General features: G+C 37.6%; 1 protein-coding gene across 13 annotated transcripts in view; it reads left to right on the forward strand.

The window, feature by feature from the left end:
• KDM6A (lysine demethylase 6A) overlaps positions 1 to 16,887 on the forward strand; it is a 152,346-nt gene that overhangs the window by 118,688 nt on the left and 16,771 nt on the right. For all 13 annotated transcript variants that reach the window (XR_005952299.1, XM_041399930.1, XM_041399931.1 and 10 more), the window contains 5 exons: positions 11,214 to 11,343; positions 12,813 to 12,918; positions 13,648 to 13,853; positions 16,379 to 16,443; positions 16,544 to 16,618. Coding sequence is in view for 12 of the 13 variants with exons in the window: in XM_041399930.1 (XP_041255864.1) it covers positions 11,214 to 11,343; positions 12,813 to 12,918; positions 13,648 to 13,853; positions 16,379 to 16,443; positions 16,544 to 16,618 (582 nt within the window). In the remaining variant the exon portion in view is untranslated. The remainder of the gene's footprint in view (positions 1 to 11,213; positions 11,344 to 12,812; positions 12,919 to 13,647; positions 13,854 to 16,378; positions 16,444 to 16,543; positions 16,619 to 16,887) is intronic.

Raw genomic sequence — 16,887 nt, forward strand, 5'->3', positions numbered from 1 at the left:
AGGAGGATGGTTGAACCCTGAGCAATAATAACTTAAACTGCTGCAGCTAAATCTGTCAGTGTTCATCTCTGGTGCGTGTGCTAGCAGGGAGCCTGTCAGGTAGTCATTAGCTTTGCAAATTCACATTTAGTGCTTGCTGCTCGCAGCCTTCTCTATGTAAAATACCTCAAAGTCCTCGGGTTTTCTTGGTAGACTTTAGAGAGATTTGCCTGCTTTCTTAAAAATTTCTGAAATCCAAACAAGTTGAGAAATTGAAATGACCATTTAGGGTACTGTAATTTCTGTAGCTGTCCTTTACAGTTGTCACTGTGTTTGAAAACCTGAGATGCCTTTAAAGTTTACAGAAGTCCCTTTAATCATATTGAATGTTTTGGGCTATACTCTGCTGTTTTCCATCCTGAACTCTGTTTGCAGTTATTTTAGTTGAAATGTTATCTATATTTTTCTCTGTTAGAATTCTTGTTGGAATTTTTATCGCCTCAATATATTTTACTCCGAAATATTTTATTTAGGATGTATGTTTGCTATATTTTATATTGCAGATATGGTGGTTTTGAGCATTACTCTTTCTGATATTTAAAAAATACTGTAAAAGCATGTTTATATCATTCTACAAAAAAACCTGCATCTGTTACTGTGATTGAGAGCTCGTAGTTCCTAATGTTGTGGGATTTGATGACTAATACTGATCCATGATATAGCAGTCTGTCACTATCTGTTACCAAGATAAATTTCATAAGAGAGAGAAAAAAATCTTTAGGGAGCCTATTTTGTCATCTTTCAAATATTAAGTCTTACTGTAATGTTCATTTCCAAGTGACATTGCTGCATATACTACATTCATAAAAATTAGCAGCTGAACAGCTTTTTTTTTATTTATTTGGGACCATGTATGTGTGCTTTCTAGTAGAAGTATGAAAATAGCTTCGGTGAATGGTGTTAGGATGAGTGCATTGCAAATAGGCATAATATGAACTGTTAGAGACTAAATTTTTTCTTAAAGTTTACCTAATCTGCCTCCAAAATTGGATTGTAGCTTTCTTGAGAGAATAATGGGTAGTTTCGCTCTAGTGAAATGTTGCATTTTGATGTGTTTGGTGTGCTGCTGTCTGAGAGGTCTGCAGTTAGTGTTCCTAGCAAAACATTTATCGTTTTAGCTACAAAGTCCGTGAACCAGCAGGTCTTTCTGGTTGTGCTCTTTGATGGAGGTGTAGTATTCCTAATGATCCTTAATTTCCAAGATAAAGAAAAGATCATAAAGGTGTTTCACTTGGCTTCTTCCAGTCAGTACCAGGCTCACGTAATCATAATTTTTCAAGGGAGGTAAGCTGATACTTCGTCCCTTGCAGTTTGCAGACAGCTCTGAAGGTGTTAGATGTGCTTTTTTCCCTTTCTTTTGTACGGACTAGAGATTGAGAGCTCCCTCTTCAGCCTGTCTGCACCTCCATTCAGCAAGGCAGAGCACTTAGAGCTGGGTGATAGGGAAGGGTGGAGGAAAGACTTGGTTTTCTAGCAGCTCTGAGGTCAGTTACTGCATCAGTCTGAACTGTGTTTACAGGTTTTGTGACAGGATTTCTTCTAGGCAAACAGAGCTTTCTGAAAATTCTGCATATGTCTGCTAATAATAACAGACTGAGAAGTACAGAAACTCACCTGTGCTTGAGCTGGTTATCTGTTATTTCATACTAGTAAAAAATATAACTGTACATAAACCCTGTATAATATATTAATAGTGGGGTGGTTTTTTCCCTGTCATTCTAATATGTCTGACAGTTTGTACTCATGAAGTCGAAGACAGGGATTTCCCAGTCTTTTACTGAGTAGCTGGTTAGCCCTTGCTTTGTTTTAAGATGTACAGGCATACACATGACAGCTCTGGAGCAGAATTTTGGGCAGAACATCCTTGTTACAGCTGTTGTGTGCATGACTGGCATAAAGAAAAATGTCTGGGAGGGAGAATTTTAAAAGATAATCTGCTCAAAGGCCTGCTGATTGGCAAAATATATATATTATATATATGTAGTAAAATGGAAGATATTTATATGGTAATATATCAGATACGTCAATACTGCATGCTGATCTTTATTTTAACACAGTGTGGGAATGCAATGACAAAGAATTGAAAGTACTTCCTGTAGTACTGATTATATTTGGGTGCTGTCTCTGCAGGTGGTATCTTGAGATTCAAATACGAATTTGTGACCAAAAGTGTTGACTTTACAATTTGCAGAAAAGCCACCCACAGTAGAAAACATGAAAATATTTTTTCTTTTAAAAAAAAACAAACAAAAAACCAAACAAAAACAAAACAAACAAAAACCAAACAAAAAAAAAAAAAACCACAAACCAAACACCCTGAACAACAAACTCTAGAACACAACAGATAAAAAGACCAGACAAGACCCCAGACACCTCTATTGAATAAGCTTAATGCACAGGGAGAGGGGAGTTGTTCTGTTAGTTTTTCTGTATTGGAGCTACACTGTACTGGGCCTTAAATGTATTCATGTGTGTCAGTTGTTGCATACATACCCTTATTTTATTTGATATGTTCAGAAAGACATTCTGGCTTCATCTCTAATATGGATAATTGTTATCTTCTGGCACATTCTTGTTGCTATCTGACAATAGTCACTTGATACAATCTGTTCCCCTGTTGCCTTGATGATATTCTCCAGGCAAAAATAGACATTTTTACAGGTAGGAACAGGTGGCTGTAGCTTGGGTTTTTTTAATATCTGGAGCACTAGATTAATAATTTTTATTTTCTTCCTCATTGTTCTGCATTTGGCTCTGTTTACTATATGCTTACTTCCAAACCAGGGTGTTTACATTCTTTGTAAGTTGCATTGAAGTTCTCAAATGTCTAGTTGTTAATTTTTTTTTCTTCAGATGCTTTCATGTTAAAAAAACCCGCCTTATCTAAGAGTCATTTTTTGCCTCTTTCAGACCCTACAGGTTTATTTGTGCTTAGAGCTCAAAAGACCTGGAATTAGTAGCAGTTTGGGATTAAGTAATGCACAAAAGTTGATTCACAAGGTAACTACAATTGACCTACTGCAGGAAAATGGAGTTCCTCATCTCACAGGAGAGATTTTATGGTAACGCTCACCACCAAAAAGTGACCTGTTAAAGTTCCAAGGGGTTTGTTGCTTAAAAACAAAGGAGCATCAGAAGTATGGAAATTTGGTGGTTTTTATGGTAAAAGCAGTTTATTAGAACAGGCATTCAGAAAGTCTTGCATCACAATAAAATAAAATCAGAATCAGTTAGACAAAAATAAATGCTGGAAGACTGTCATTTTGTGTTACATAAACAAATGTTGTCTTAATAAAAGCTGCTCAAGTGAAGCCATTAGGTGAAAGGAGATGCTTTGTACCATAAAATGCAAAACACAGGCCAAAGAGAAAACTCGGTTTGATTCTTCTTTTATTACGTGTGAATAGGTTGTCTGCTCTGTAGAAACAGACTTGGTAAATGCTTTGTTTTGCCAAAGACTAAAGTGAGCACTTAAGTAGGGCAAGATAATTGCGGAGGCTGAAAAGTTTCTTTATATCCATCTTCCTTGGTGCGAATGTTGAGGAAATATTTAACAGAGCTCCATTCTGTTCCTGGGGTGAAATGAGGTTGTTGAGGAGGCTGAGAAGGGGTCAGACATAGGGTGCTGGCACAGCAGTTGATACTTGTACAAGGAGCTTCCCTTGAAGGGCCAGACAATGTCACTGAAAAGCCACAAGGAATTGAGAAACGCAGGAGCTGAGCTATTGACTCAGATATGCAAATCTCATTAAGATGCTGTTCTGGAGAACAGTGGGGTGGCAAATGTGCTCATCTTGTTAAACTGCTGCTGGAGTGTAGGGATGAAAAGCAATTGAGGAGGTGATGCAGGGAAGTGTGATTTGGTTAGTCTTCCTTACCAATAAAACTGGTTGCAGCAGTAAATTTTAAGGTGGTTATAAACCAACTGAATTAAGTTTGGTAAACTGTTTACATAGTAAAGTAAAATTCTTCAGGCCTCTAAGAAAATTAACAGGTAAAAGATTGCACTATTAGATTCATTATCCTTCCTGGGATTCCTAAAGAAAATCTCCTGTTAAGGTCATTTAAAAAAATAACCAGCAACAACAAAACAACAAAAAACCAACACAACCCCAAGTAATTTTTGAGCATAAGTGAAACCCGTGTAATTAAAAGAAGAAAACATGCTAAGAATAACTGCTCTGAGTTTGTTATTAGAAAAGCCAATTGTTAATAGGGGGAGAAAAAAAGAGTGTGCTTCTTGGTCTGGTTGTGGATCATGTTTCCTTAAAAAGACTGTTATCAAAAGCGCTTTTCTGTGCTCTTAGAAATGTAAGTATCTTTTCCCTGTGAGCAATCTTTCTGAAAGGAGAATTAATGAAACATTATCACAAGACTTGAGATTCAACACTCGAGGTGTTTATTTCTACTGAAGTGAAACCAGCTGATTTCTCACTCAGTGTTTCAACTGGTGCATCTAATTAACATCCCAGAGTAGGGATAGAAACCCAGGATCCATCTCAGTTAAAGTCTACCAGTTGTCCTTTCTAAAACTGATCTGAGGTCAAGTCCTTAGTTTAAGCAGCTCCTGAGTTGATTTGTATTGTTTCTCACAAAAGAAGTAAGAAATATCTTGGTTATTATTTTTTTTCCTCATTGTTTATTAAAGTTTGTTCACGTCCTTGAAAGAACAGGCAGAGGTCCAAACAAAACTCCAGAGGTAAGAGGTCCTCAGGCAGTTCTGAAGAGCCCAGCTGGGTAACTGGGCTCAGTTTATGTCAGCTGGAAGTTGTCCTTGTCATTTTTATGGTGATACATGGAAAGACTAGTTTGACAACTCTGAAGCATTTCTGAGCTTGAAAGCTTTACTAATTTGGCATGATTGGGGAAGGCAAATGAGAGGTGTAGCTTTGACTGTAATGTGTATCAAAATGAGCTAATAAGGCCTTTCTGTAGTTCTTTTTGCTTGGTGTTCAAAGAGGGAAAGTGTAGAGCAATCCATTGAGAAAAGTGACAGGAGACCAGGAGAGATGAGCTGCCTCTCAAGGGGCCTTGTCAAATGATAAAAATACAAGACAGGGAACAAACAGAGGAATTTTTTGCACGGAAGGAGTGCTAAGACATTGGAATGGGCTGCCCGGGGAGGTGGTGGAGTCACCCTGCCTGGAGGTGTTCAAGGAACTGCTGAAGGTGGCATGTGGTGCCACGGTCAAGTTGACAAAGTGGTGTTTGATCTCAGGTTGGACTCCATCATCCCAGAGGTCTTTTCCAACCCTTAATGATTTGTGGATTCTATGAAGGTGGTCTGGGCTAAACAGTCTGGAAAAAGGTCTGATAAATGGCCAGCTTTTACCCAAGGGCAGTAAATGCATTTCCTGAGGAGCAGTGGGCAGTGCAGAGGCTCAGGTGGGCAGACTTCTCCTTGCTCAGAGGGTTCTCTAGGAGCCCAGGGCAGAAGAAATTTGTTCTGTCCTTACTGACGTGCTGCTCCCTGAGCCTGGTCTGGGAAGTCAGTGAATCACTAGTTTGGGATCTCCTTGGTCCACAGGAAAAGAGCCTAAATCTATTTGAGGGGAAGTATTTTGTGGAGGAAGGACCTGGATTGAATTAGTGTTTTGTTTTTAAAAACAACAAAAGCAATTCTTGTTTTATTGGGCATTTTATTTACAAACAAAGGACTTTTTTGGCTTCAAGACAGAATTGCTCAGTTCCTCTAAAAGCACTTTACATCTTGCCAGCGATCTTCACCATAGCAAAAGTTTTAAGAATAAAATTTGAAGTACTGTGATTTCACAAGCTGAACACTGCTTAGAATAAGAGATTCTGTTTTGTTCAAAAGGCAGATACTTAACTCTGCAAATGGGAAGCAGAATTACCTGGGAGTAAAAAAAAAATTTTACTGTTCAGAGGGAAAGGCAAGCATATGAAAAAGTTTGGTGCCACTTGCTATAATGCTTTTCTTACGTAAGTCAGTGATGTGATTCTGTTTGTCTTACAGCCTCAGAGCAAGGTGATTAGCAAATGAAATAGAGGAAAGATGTAAAAGTCATTAAGAAAAGAAAAAAAGGAACATTACTTCTTACATAACATGTAATTAACCTATGAAATTCACTGCCAACCTGTACTATTGAGGTCAAAATCAGAACAGAATTGAAAAATAATTAGAAATACATTTGCATAATGAGAAAATCCACGGTTCTATTGTAGGATTTTCTGTAGTTTCACGAAAGATCTCCGGGAGTATTGCCAGCTAGTACCTGGTTGTGAAAGGCTGGGGTAGAGAACTGCATGATAAACAGGTTGTGTAATTATCTGGCATTACTTGCATTTAAGCATAATGTAAGCTTGACTTGACTTCTTTATATTCCCTTTGAGAGCTCCTCTCGATGCCCTGGCTGCAGAAGGAGCTTGGGGGGGGAAGCTCAGGGAGCCGGGCTGGGTGTTGTGTGTGTACCCACCTCCTTCCCAGGCTGCTGGGGATAGACAGGCGTTTTTCTGTGGTTTTTTTTTAATAACTCACAGTAATGAATCAACTGATTGTATCTGCTAATTGTGAAGGGTGGGAGGTTCTGGTCTGAAGCAGGAGACCACCTCCTTCCCAGGCTGCTGGGGATTGACAGGCGTTTTTCTGTGGTTTTTTTAATAACTCACAGTAAGGAATCAACTGATTGTATCTGCTAATTGTGAAGGGTGGGAGGTTCTGGTCTGAAGCAGGAGTGCACCAAGCGGGTGCTGTGCAGCCCAGTGCTTCAGCTGGCTCCTTCTGCAGGCACGTTTCGAAAAAGTCTTGTTCCTTCCTCTTTGTGGGTTAATGAATTCTGATGGGATTGAGATAGAGTATCAAGTAAATCCACAGTTCCATGTGTTCATTTTAAATGTGATTTTTATTGGAGGAAGAGAGGGTATTAATTTTGTTCTTCTGAATAACTATAATCTCTTGAGCAGTAAAACCTTGTTAATTCTCATACAGCTAATCCTCAAATAATAATTCGCACATCACAACAAAAATAACTGCTTAAGCACAAATGCTTGTAACTTACTCTGTTTTGACCTGTAAATTGTACCTAAAATCCAAATGTATAGATAACTAGAAGTTGTTTAGGAATTTTTCATTATCACCAAAAAGTAGTAATCTCCCAAGCAGAAACAAAAAGAGCAAATATTTTTTAAAGAATTGAAGGTAAGAGTTCTAGAAAACATAGAAATTATGTTTGGAAGAGGAAAACCTTTAGACAAGAACAAAAAAGAATAAAACAAAAGTCTGCACAGAAGTATCAGAATGTTCAATAAGGCAAGAGTGTTCAGTAAATATTTTTGTTCTGTGCTTGGGAAAAAGGCAGATAAAATGTTCACATCATGGAATGTATTCTCTTGTCAAGGAGAAGGTTAAACAGCAGTTATACTTAAATATGGCATTTTTAAGTCAGAGGCCCAGATAACATGCATCCGTGAACTCTGAAAGAGCGAGCCAGAGAACTGTTTGTAATTCATATAGGGTTTTTTTAATAGTTCTTGGAAAACAGGAAAAGTTCCAGAGGACTTGAAGAGCACACTTCCTGAGAAATAGACATAATTCTCTCAGTCTGACATAAGGGTTGAGTGAAATAGTAAAAGTATTGAGGTGTTTAATAAACATAAAGAATGATAATTATTGATAATGATTCTTGGTCCTGGGAAAGTTTTATCCTGTTAACGTTATTATTTTTTGAGGTAGAATTTTTATTTTAAAATAGAATTAAAATAGATATCGCTGTGTAACACAGGTAGCTTTAAACCTGCATGATACCTTATTTTTTTTTTGGACAGGTGGGATGATGCAGGATCAATCCTGTACCTAAAAAGTGTCTGGAAACTTCCTGATAAGTGTTCTGTGGGTGACTGTTGAAACTGTGTCACACCTGGGCTTCTGTCAACTCTGTGTTTAGGTACAGCCAGAGAGGAAGCTTTTACCTAAGACTGAAGGCTGTAAGCTGTCTCTTAAAAGCTGTGGGAATGTATCCTAGAAAACAGTAAAACATAATTAAAAGGGGTGTTCTAATGGATGTGATGATTGCTCATTCAAGAGATCCCATGAAATATTCCCAGGCAACCAGTGACAGGAAAAGAGGACATGGTCTTAAGCTGTGCCAGGGGAGGTTTAGGTTGGACATGTGGAGGAAAGGAGAAATTCTCCTTTCACAGAAAGGCTGATTAGACATTGGAATGGGCTGCCCAGGGAGGTGATGGAGTCACTGTCCCTGGAGGTTGACATTCCTCCAAGGCTGGATGTGGCACTCAGGGCCATGGGCTCGGTGACACAGTGGTGACTGGACTCAGTGATCCCAGAAGTCTTTTCCAACTCAATTGATGGAGTGATTTGTGTAAAGTTGAGGCACCAGTTCCATCCTTAGTGGCTGATGTTCTCCTAAGCACAGCGGTTTGGGTTTGCTCCTCAGGGTGAAGCGCTTCCATGGTGCTTTGACCCCTGGAGCAATTTCCAGTGGCCTGAGTGCTGCAGCTGTGGCTCAGGACAGGCTGCCTGTCCCTGTGCGCCCCTGGCTGTGTCCCTCTGAGCCTTCTCTTCCCACTCTGGGAATGAAGGGTGTTGTCCAAGTACAGTCCACAACAAGGCAGTTTCCTCTGGAAGTCAGTTTGAATGAATGAAGTTTGTCCTTCTCTTCATTCCTTCATCACAGATGACTGGGTATCCTCTTTCTTTTGGGGGCATAAATCAGGCTTGTTTTGTCTTGAGCAGTGCATTTGTTGCCCCTTTCGGCCACTATGAAATCCTTTCACAAAAACTGCATTCTTGAAACTGAGATAATGTGGGATTTTCAGCACAGGTGCTGTGGTCAAAAAGGGTTTTTAACTTTCCTTGCAATGGCTGTAATTCCATATTTCCAGAAGTGGAGAGGCTGGCAGTGGATACTCACACCATGGTAGCAAATATTTTTAGTATTTCTATAGTGTTTTTTATAATTTCTGTTGCTCTGTTTGGCACACTAACAATTACAGAATTGTTCTTTAATAGATCTCTTGCCTTGTTATTAATAGTAAGATATTTTGATTCATAGTTAAAAAGATTATAGGAAAAAAATTATGGTAGAGTGAAGCTGGTCTGTTAAAGACAACTTTAAATATTCTGCCCATCTGTTTCCTGTGCCACTTAAATTATGAATGTTTTGCTATCTCAGCTTTGCTATTCTTCGTTCATTTTCCTCTTAAAATTTCTACATAGAATTTTAGTAGCTTAATAGGAAATTACAGCGTGCAATTGGTAATACCAGCTTCAAGTGCTGGGTTTATGAGATATCTTTGTTAATCTGATCTTTTGTTTTGTGCTGTTTCTTTCCCTTTCTCCTCTGCCTTTTCAGACCTGTAGTTCCTCTAAGAAGGAAGGAAACAGAAGTTTCTCCTCTCTCCATTGTCACCTTCCCTGAAACCCCCAGGTGCTCTGGCTTTACAGAGCTTTCACAGTGATTACCTTGCTGTGATTGCAGCAGCTCAGGTCCTGTTAGTTCTGAGCAATGTTCCTTTTTCTTCAAGTTCGCTTCTCCTCATTTTCCTTAGAGTTAGAAATTTCCTGAGAACTGTTTATCAATGCATACTGAATTTTGTCAGTGTTCTCTCCTGTTTTTAATACTATTTTGTTTTTCTTGGGTTTATTTCTCTGTTTGGTAATGCAGAGGTTATAGTAATGTCTGATACCTGCTGTTCACATTCTAGTTTCACTTTGCGTAGTCTGGATCTCAGGTTCATGCAGCTATGGTCAATAAATTTCTGAAGGGTGATGATTTTATATTGCAATATGATTTTGGGGGTTCTTTTTTTGTTTGCTTTTGTTGGCTTTTTTTGGTATATGTGGGGACAGTGAAGCCTTTGCAATAACTACATCAGACATTAAGCTGGCCGGTGATTGTTCTGCCAAGTTGGATGATGACTAATCAAAACTTCTGCATCACTCTTTCACTTTCTTGGAAGTGAAATTCTGGCATTGGATTCACCTAGCACAAGGAATGAGCTGTGTGACAGGTGTGCTTTGTGGTGTGTGAGATGTTTGTCCATTTTGTTTGAAGTGTTTGTCGTGTCAGTCTGATCCCATCTCAAGCCCCAAGTCCATCCTGTGGGTTCTGCTACCTTCATTTCATGACTCAGTATCTGGCTGTACTATGTTGCTCAGTTTCAGAAAGAAGTTTTTGTCACTCGGAGTTTCATCTGATAAAAATTTTTGTTTTCTGCTGAAGACTAGTTGTTATTTAAAAAAAACAAAAACAAAACAAAAAAAACCCACCAAAACTTTAGTAACCAGTGAATTTTACGAAGATATGTGACTAAATTATACATTAGAAACATCCTGTTTTGTGGGAGGTAACAACAGTGAATCAAAGGAGTTTGGAAGAAGGATTTGAATAGTGTTTAGTGGGAAGAATTTTGAAGTAGTTGAGTAATTTTTAACAAGAATTTAAGAGATGGTTTGTCAGTACATTCCCAGTGATGGTGACTGGGTATTGACTACAGGCTCAGCTCAGGATGGAGACTTTTCAGGTCATCCATTAGAGGAGAAGTTACACATCCAGTGGGTCCTGCACACCTGGAAATCTCCAGGGAGAGGCTGCAAATGCAGGCAGAGAGGTTCTCCCTGGAGTCACACACAGGGGCATTGACAGCAGCTCACTGGGGGTAAAGGCCTCTCCCTTGTTGCTCCAAAAAATGGATTATACAGCAGTGGCTCCTTCTGCTTCAAAATGTGTAAGTCGGGGAGGGGTAGGTGTGGTTCAGTTCAGTGTCTGTAGTGTAGCTGTTGTTGGGTTTTGTGACTCAGCAGTTTTTTGGCTAAGACATTGTCATTTTCTGACTTTTGCTCTGCTGCCTCAGCTCCTGTGGAATGATCATCCACCTGCTAAGGTTCAACATTTGCAGTTGAAACCTTCTTTTCCTGTTAAATTTTATCAAAATGTGTCATACTTGCTCTTATTGAAAATGGCTGTATTTTTAACTAATAGTGGTGATGTTGCAAATTCAGCAGGCAAAGTGGGAATAAGTTTGAATTATATCAAATTATACATGGAAAATTCTTGATTAAAACATACGAGCTTTATTTGCATCTTAAATTATGGTTTCTCCTTATACAACATTATTTTGCATAAGAGATTACACTGATATGCATTTATTTTATTTGTCAAGTATTGACAGAGACAGCTCTTGTTTCCTTTTAGGAATCTGGGTAAAAATGGCTTATCTAACAGTAGTATTCTATTGGATAAATGCCCACCTCCACGACCACCGCCTCCACCGTACCCTCCCTTGCCAAAGGACAAGCTGAATCCACCTACACCTAGTATTTATGTAAGTAAATCTAGTGGCAGAAGTACATTGCTGCCTGTCTTTTGCAATTGTTTGGATATCTGAATTACATAATGTAATTATTTTAAAGATGCACTGTTCATCACTGAGTTCTAATTACGGTGCTCTCCAAACTGGTATATAGGCAGGAGAAATGCCAACCTTAAATGAAATTTTGAGACATAGTTTGACACAACGACCTTTAAATTAAGGATTTCAGTAAACAAAATTAAAAATTCTTCTGATTTTTTTATTTTTAATACTCAAAATGTTGGCAGAATAAGCAAAACAGTTCATTATATACAATGCACAGTATTTCAAAAATGTATGTACAATTTTTTGTAAGTGACAGCTTATGTATAAATGAGCATGTAATTAAACTAAACTCCCATAACAATCTGCTTCAAAACATAGTGAAGAAAAATGAATAAAAGTTGAGGTGATGTTAGGAACAAAATGTCACCAGGAAAAGGCAGGGTTTAGTTGAGTAGTATTTTCTTATGCAAGCATTACAACTTTTGTTCTGAAAATAAAGTTTCATAATAGCGTTATTGAGCTAACTTCCTTAGTAATAGAAGAATAAATTACAGGATATCCACTTCCTTAATAGCAGAAAAATAAATTACAGTACGTCCATACAGGCAGTGTGAAAAGCTGAAGCTGGCTTTGGTCACCTCAATTTGGGGACCAGGTGAGGCTGGCACTTGGCTCTGAGTGTGCTGAGAGCTGGGTTAGGCTGGATGCAGTGGTGCTTCCAGGTGTTTTCCAGGTGTTGCACCTGAACTCATTTGCCTTAATAAAAGTCCATCCCGGCTTTGTTGGGTCCTCACAAAGCTGGAAAGTCACCACACTGCCACAGACTGTGCAGTTCTGCCACTCTTTGGGAACTCCCTGTTGTGTTTTGTTTATTGCCAGAAATGCCTTCAGCATTCTAAAGGATTCATAGCAATTTAAGACAAAACCAGGAGGGAGGTTATAGCATAAAATTGAGGTTATAGGTGCAGAGAAGCATGAGAAAATCAAATCAACCTTTCTGGTTAACATGAGATATACCATGAGAGTAGTCTTTTAATTATGCTGTTTGTCGTATACATTAGCTGTAAAATTAGCACTTTTTTTCTTCTGAAAAGTAACTGTATTGCTCTTCAGAGAATTCTGTAGATTTAGGGAATGTACAAGGCTACTGTCAGATAAAGAAATTAAGTTCAGGAAACCTGAGTTGCAAAGCTGAAGCAACCTGGGAATAATTCTTGCCAAGAAACAAATCACAGTAACAAATTAATTTCAGGAGTGAACCCAGCATTTACCATAGAAAGAATTGTATGGTGTAGCTGTGCATTTCCCACAGTGCATGGAAATGCAGGAAATTCCTGTTTTCTTTCTGTTATTTCTCTGTTTTATCATTCTTTCTTGTTTTAAAAATAAGGAATTTAGATTGATCTGACATCTAATATTCCATTATAATTTTGCAGTTGGAAAATAAACGAGATGCTTTCTTTCCACCTTTACATCAATTTTGTACAAATCCAAACAACCCTGTTACTGTAATACGTGGCCTTGCTGGAGCGCTTAAATTAGGTAAATTTACCTTTTTTTTTCTTCTTTTTTTTTTTGTAACTTTGGGGAGTAATGAATTTTTTTTAAAGAGAAGTCTCTCATTTCTTAGAAGTGGATATTTTATTTCTGTGATACTATTTACCTGTATATTCCAAGTTGTTAGAATAATTTGTCATTTCTCAGTTTGCTGTTGTTTCTAATCTTGGTCTTGTCAAAAAAATCCTCACCACAAATACAGCAGATTTTGTTGAGCACAGAGGGGAGCTGAGCTGTGGATATGGAAGTTTACAGCCAGACATTTTCCTCTAAAAAACTGGATGCATGTCTTCATGTTTAGATCTAATGATCTATAATTTGACTGTGTGCAATATTTTGAAGTCTCTGGGTAGATAAACTACCACTGCTGGTAGGAAACGTCTTTTATGATGGCAGTACATTCATTAAGCTCTGCTCTGAAAAATACTTTCATGGTAATAGGTTTAAACATTGTTTGCAGATTTGTTTAGCCAAGGCATGTAAAATGTTGCTTGTAAAATAGTCAGTAGCTGCCAAGTTTTTTCTGATTTTCTACTGGGTATGTGGAGGAAAGTTTTTTGGATGTTAATAATTAACATTCAGGTGGGCAGTGTTGTGAAGACTTAAAGGGTAAAAATTATTTTAGATGAAACGTTTTGATAACTTCAGTTATTTTCCTGAAATTATTTTATTATATTTTAACCTTCATTTATTAATTTCATTGCTGTTAATTAGATCTAGGACTCTTCTCTACTAAGACATTGGTAGAAGCGAATAATGAACACATAGTAGAAGTAAGGACACAACTACTGCAGCCAGCAGATGAAAACTGGGACCCCACTGGAACAAAGAAAATCTGGCGTTGTGAAAGCAGTAGATCTCATACAACAATTGCTAAATATGCACAGTACCAAGCCTCCTCATTCCAGGAGTCTTTAAGGGTAAGTCAATTGCTACTATTCGAGTTATTCACAAACTCCATACTGACTCTGGAGCCAATTAATAATGGCTGTTGGAAAATGTGAAAACTGCTAAGGAAAAAGAGATTTCCATTAGCATGAAGAGCACAGGTAAATTTTCAAAATCTGTTTTGAATAGAGGGTCAAATACAATATTGTTCTTCCCAAATGCTTAGTGTAAACTTCAGTTTAATAATGTAAAACTCATGGTTGTTACATACTTCAAAAGTTTGTTAGTTTAATCTTTTGTATTATAATGTCAAAATTCACATTAAAATATTTAGAACTTGAGGCTATTTTACAATTTGGGTTGCTTCTGATTTCACATGTTTTGAAATGAGATTTCTTTGTTCTTCCTACTCTCCTGAATTAATTTGGATGTGGCTTATTAGAAGTTTACACTAATACTAGTCTTTTGTTGGGTTCCAAACATAACAGTTCATATTTAGTTTAGAAGTTTTTAGGCTTATGTGACAGAGTGAAGTATTAGAAATAATATTTCCCCTTCCTGCCTTGGCAGAGGGGTTGGGACCCCATGATCTCCAGAGGTCCCTTCCAATCCTAACTATTCTCTTACTCTGGGATTCTGTGAAATGTGATTTTATTGGTATTTTTAACATTTTATACTGAAGTTATGAGCACATTATTAAAACTGGCTATGGGCACTCCTTGGAGGCTTATGTTACCCGGTGTTGCAAAAAGATTGGGCTAAGGTAGAACTAAGACATGAAGGTAATTTTGACTAGTTTGTTAGAAAATAGGGAAAAGGTCAGTGTGGAGAATTGACTATTGCAGTTTCCACTGCCTTTACACAGAAACAGGAATTATTTTAGTAGGAAGGGAAAGAGAAATTCTAAGAGAGCAGAAGGGAATCCAGTCATAAGGCTGTGAGCTGGTACAGGATGAAGAAAAGAAGCAGGAATACCATGGGAAGTGAGGGGCACAGAAATCTTCTAGAACCTGGGATTTTTCTTCCTCTGTCATGGTAATAAATTTCAGTAAGATATTCAGTAGGCTGAAGGTTTCTGGTGCCCCCTGAGCAGTGGCACCAGTGTTGTATTCCTGTATGTCATTCCAGTGGGGCTGGAGAACATTACATCGCTGGAATATAATATCTATCTGCATCTGTTTATCTATATATCCTTTTTTTTTAATTGTATATAATTTAGCACATACCACTGAAAGCCTCAGCTTTGGGTTTACACCATGTTGTATTCCTGTACGTCATTCCAGAGGGGCTGGAGAACATTACATCACTGGAATATAATATCTATTTATATCTATTTATCTATATATAATTTTTTAAATTGTATATAATTTAGCACATACCACTGAAAGCCTCAGCTTTGGGTTTACACCACAATGTGTCCCATAGGGTGTTCTGATTTTTTTTCCTCACTGTTAACAACTGGTGGTAAAAATGCAATACATAAAATAGTTTTTAAGAGTAATGATTTTCATTTTTCCTCTGGAAATTAGAAAGACACTGTACATGTGTCCTTTGCCTAACACTGCTCTGACCTGTCCTTAGGTGACTTTCCAGTGTTTAAATGAAAGCTTTATTTCTTCTTTCTATAGCCACAGTTCTCTTGGCTTGCCCTAGGTGATCTTTTTTCTTTATTCCTCTAACAGCAATTGCATTGCTTTTCTAACATGTCTTGCAGCATTTGATAAATCCATCATCACTAGGTTCCTTTTTGTTTCTCTTTGTCCTTCATTCAAAGGATGAATAAGACTTTCTCAGGTATACAGGGCACTTTTGAGATTTAACAACAATCCCATTCAAAGCCAGAGATCTTTGGATAGAATCCAGACAGCTTCTTCTTCCTTTTTGTCTCTTTCTTTTTCCTTCTATGTCCATGTACTTGCCAAAATAGAAGTCTTTAGAATAGGGTTTTGAGCACAGTCTGCTAAAAAGATCAAATTGCATTTTTTAATATTGGTTGGATTTTTTCCACTAGTCATGGTCTCAGCTACTGCTAGTGCAAAAATAGCATATGGCTATGAAAAATTCAAAAGATTTTATATAATGCATTTTATTAAATTAGTTTTATAAATATTAGTCATCCTAGTTTCCTGTCAGAATACCTGCTTGACTTTGCAGGGAGTTAGATGTTCTTATTTGAAAAAGTTAACAGAATTCCAGGATTCCAGGTCACCCCCAGAATGGAGCAAGCCAATATACTCATTTCCAACTTGAATGCAGGCCAGCAGAAATATTTACAGTATAGACATTCTCTGTTGTCTTTTCCTGAGTGTCATGGAATCTGCAGCCATGAAGAAATTTATTTCAGTGCATTTGACTGACTTTTTTTATTTTCTTCACAATGAAGAAATGTTGACATAAAATCTTAGACATGGATATTTCAAAGATTGCGTCAGTATCTTGAAATAAATGTACTTATATCTCTGTGTTATCTCTTTATACCTGTATATTTTATATGGGTTTTTTGGTGTGTGTGTGCATGTGTATGTATGTGAAAACATTTCAAAATTGCATTTTATAGGAGGAAAATGAGAAGAAGAGTCACCACAAGGACCACTCAGATAATGAATCTACATCTTCTGATAAGTAAGTGTGTTATAACTCTATTCATTCTGTAGTTGGTTCTTTGTGCTATTTTACATCAGTCCCTTTTCACGTTTACCTGATACATTTGTTACATTTGCAGCTCTGGGAGGAGGAGAAGAGGACCTTTTAAAACAATCAAGTTTGGGACCAACATTGACCTGTCAGATGACAAGAAGTAAGTTGATTACAGTTTCTCCTGCTCACAATGGGATCCTAGATGATGATAATCCTTCTGGAAATCAGTGAAGTATTCTCAGACATCAGTCAGTCTGTTGATAAATTCCAGTTTCCACAATGAAATGGTTACCTTTGGTCTTCAAACTGTTGTTATGAGTCCTTCTCGCGTTAAAATATATTTTCAAACTTCTCTTCCCAGGATTTTTGTTTTTCCAGAAATGAATTGAAACATCCATCAGAAACCATTCTTTCTAGTCATCCTTCTAA

This window comes from Onychostruthus taczanowskii, unplaced genomic scaffold, assembly GCF_017590055.1.
Source record: "Onychostruthus taczanowskii isolate IOZ18803 unplaced genomic scaffold, ASM1759005v1 scaffold17, whole genome shotgun sequence".
In the NCBI taxonomy this organism is placed as follows: domain Eukaryota; kingdom Metazoa; phylum Chordata; class Aves; order Passeriformes; family Passeridae; genus Onychostruthus; species Onychostruthus taczanowskii.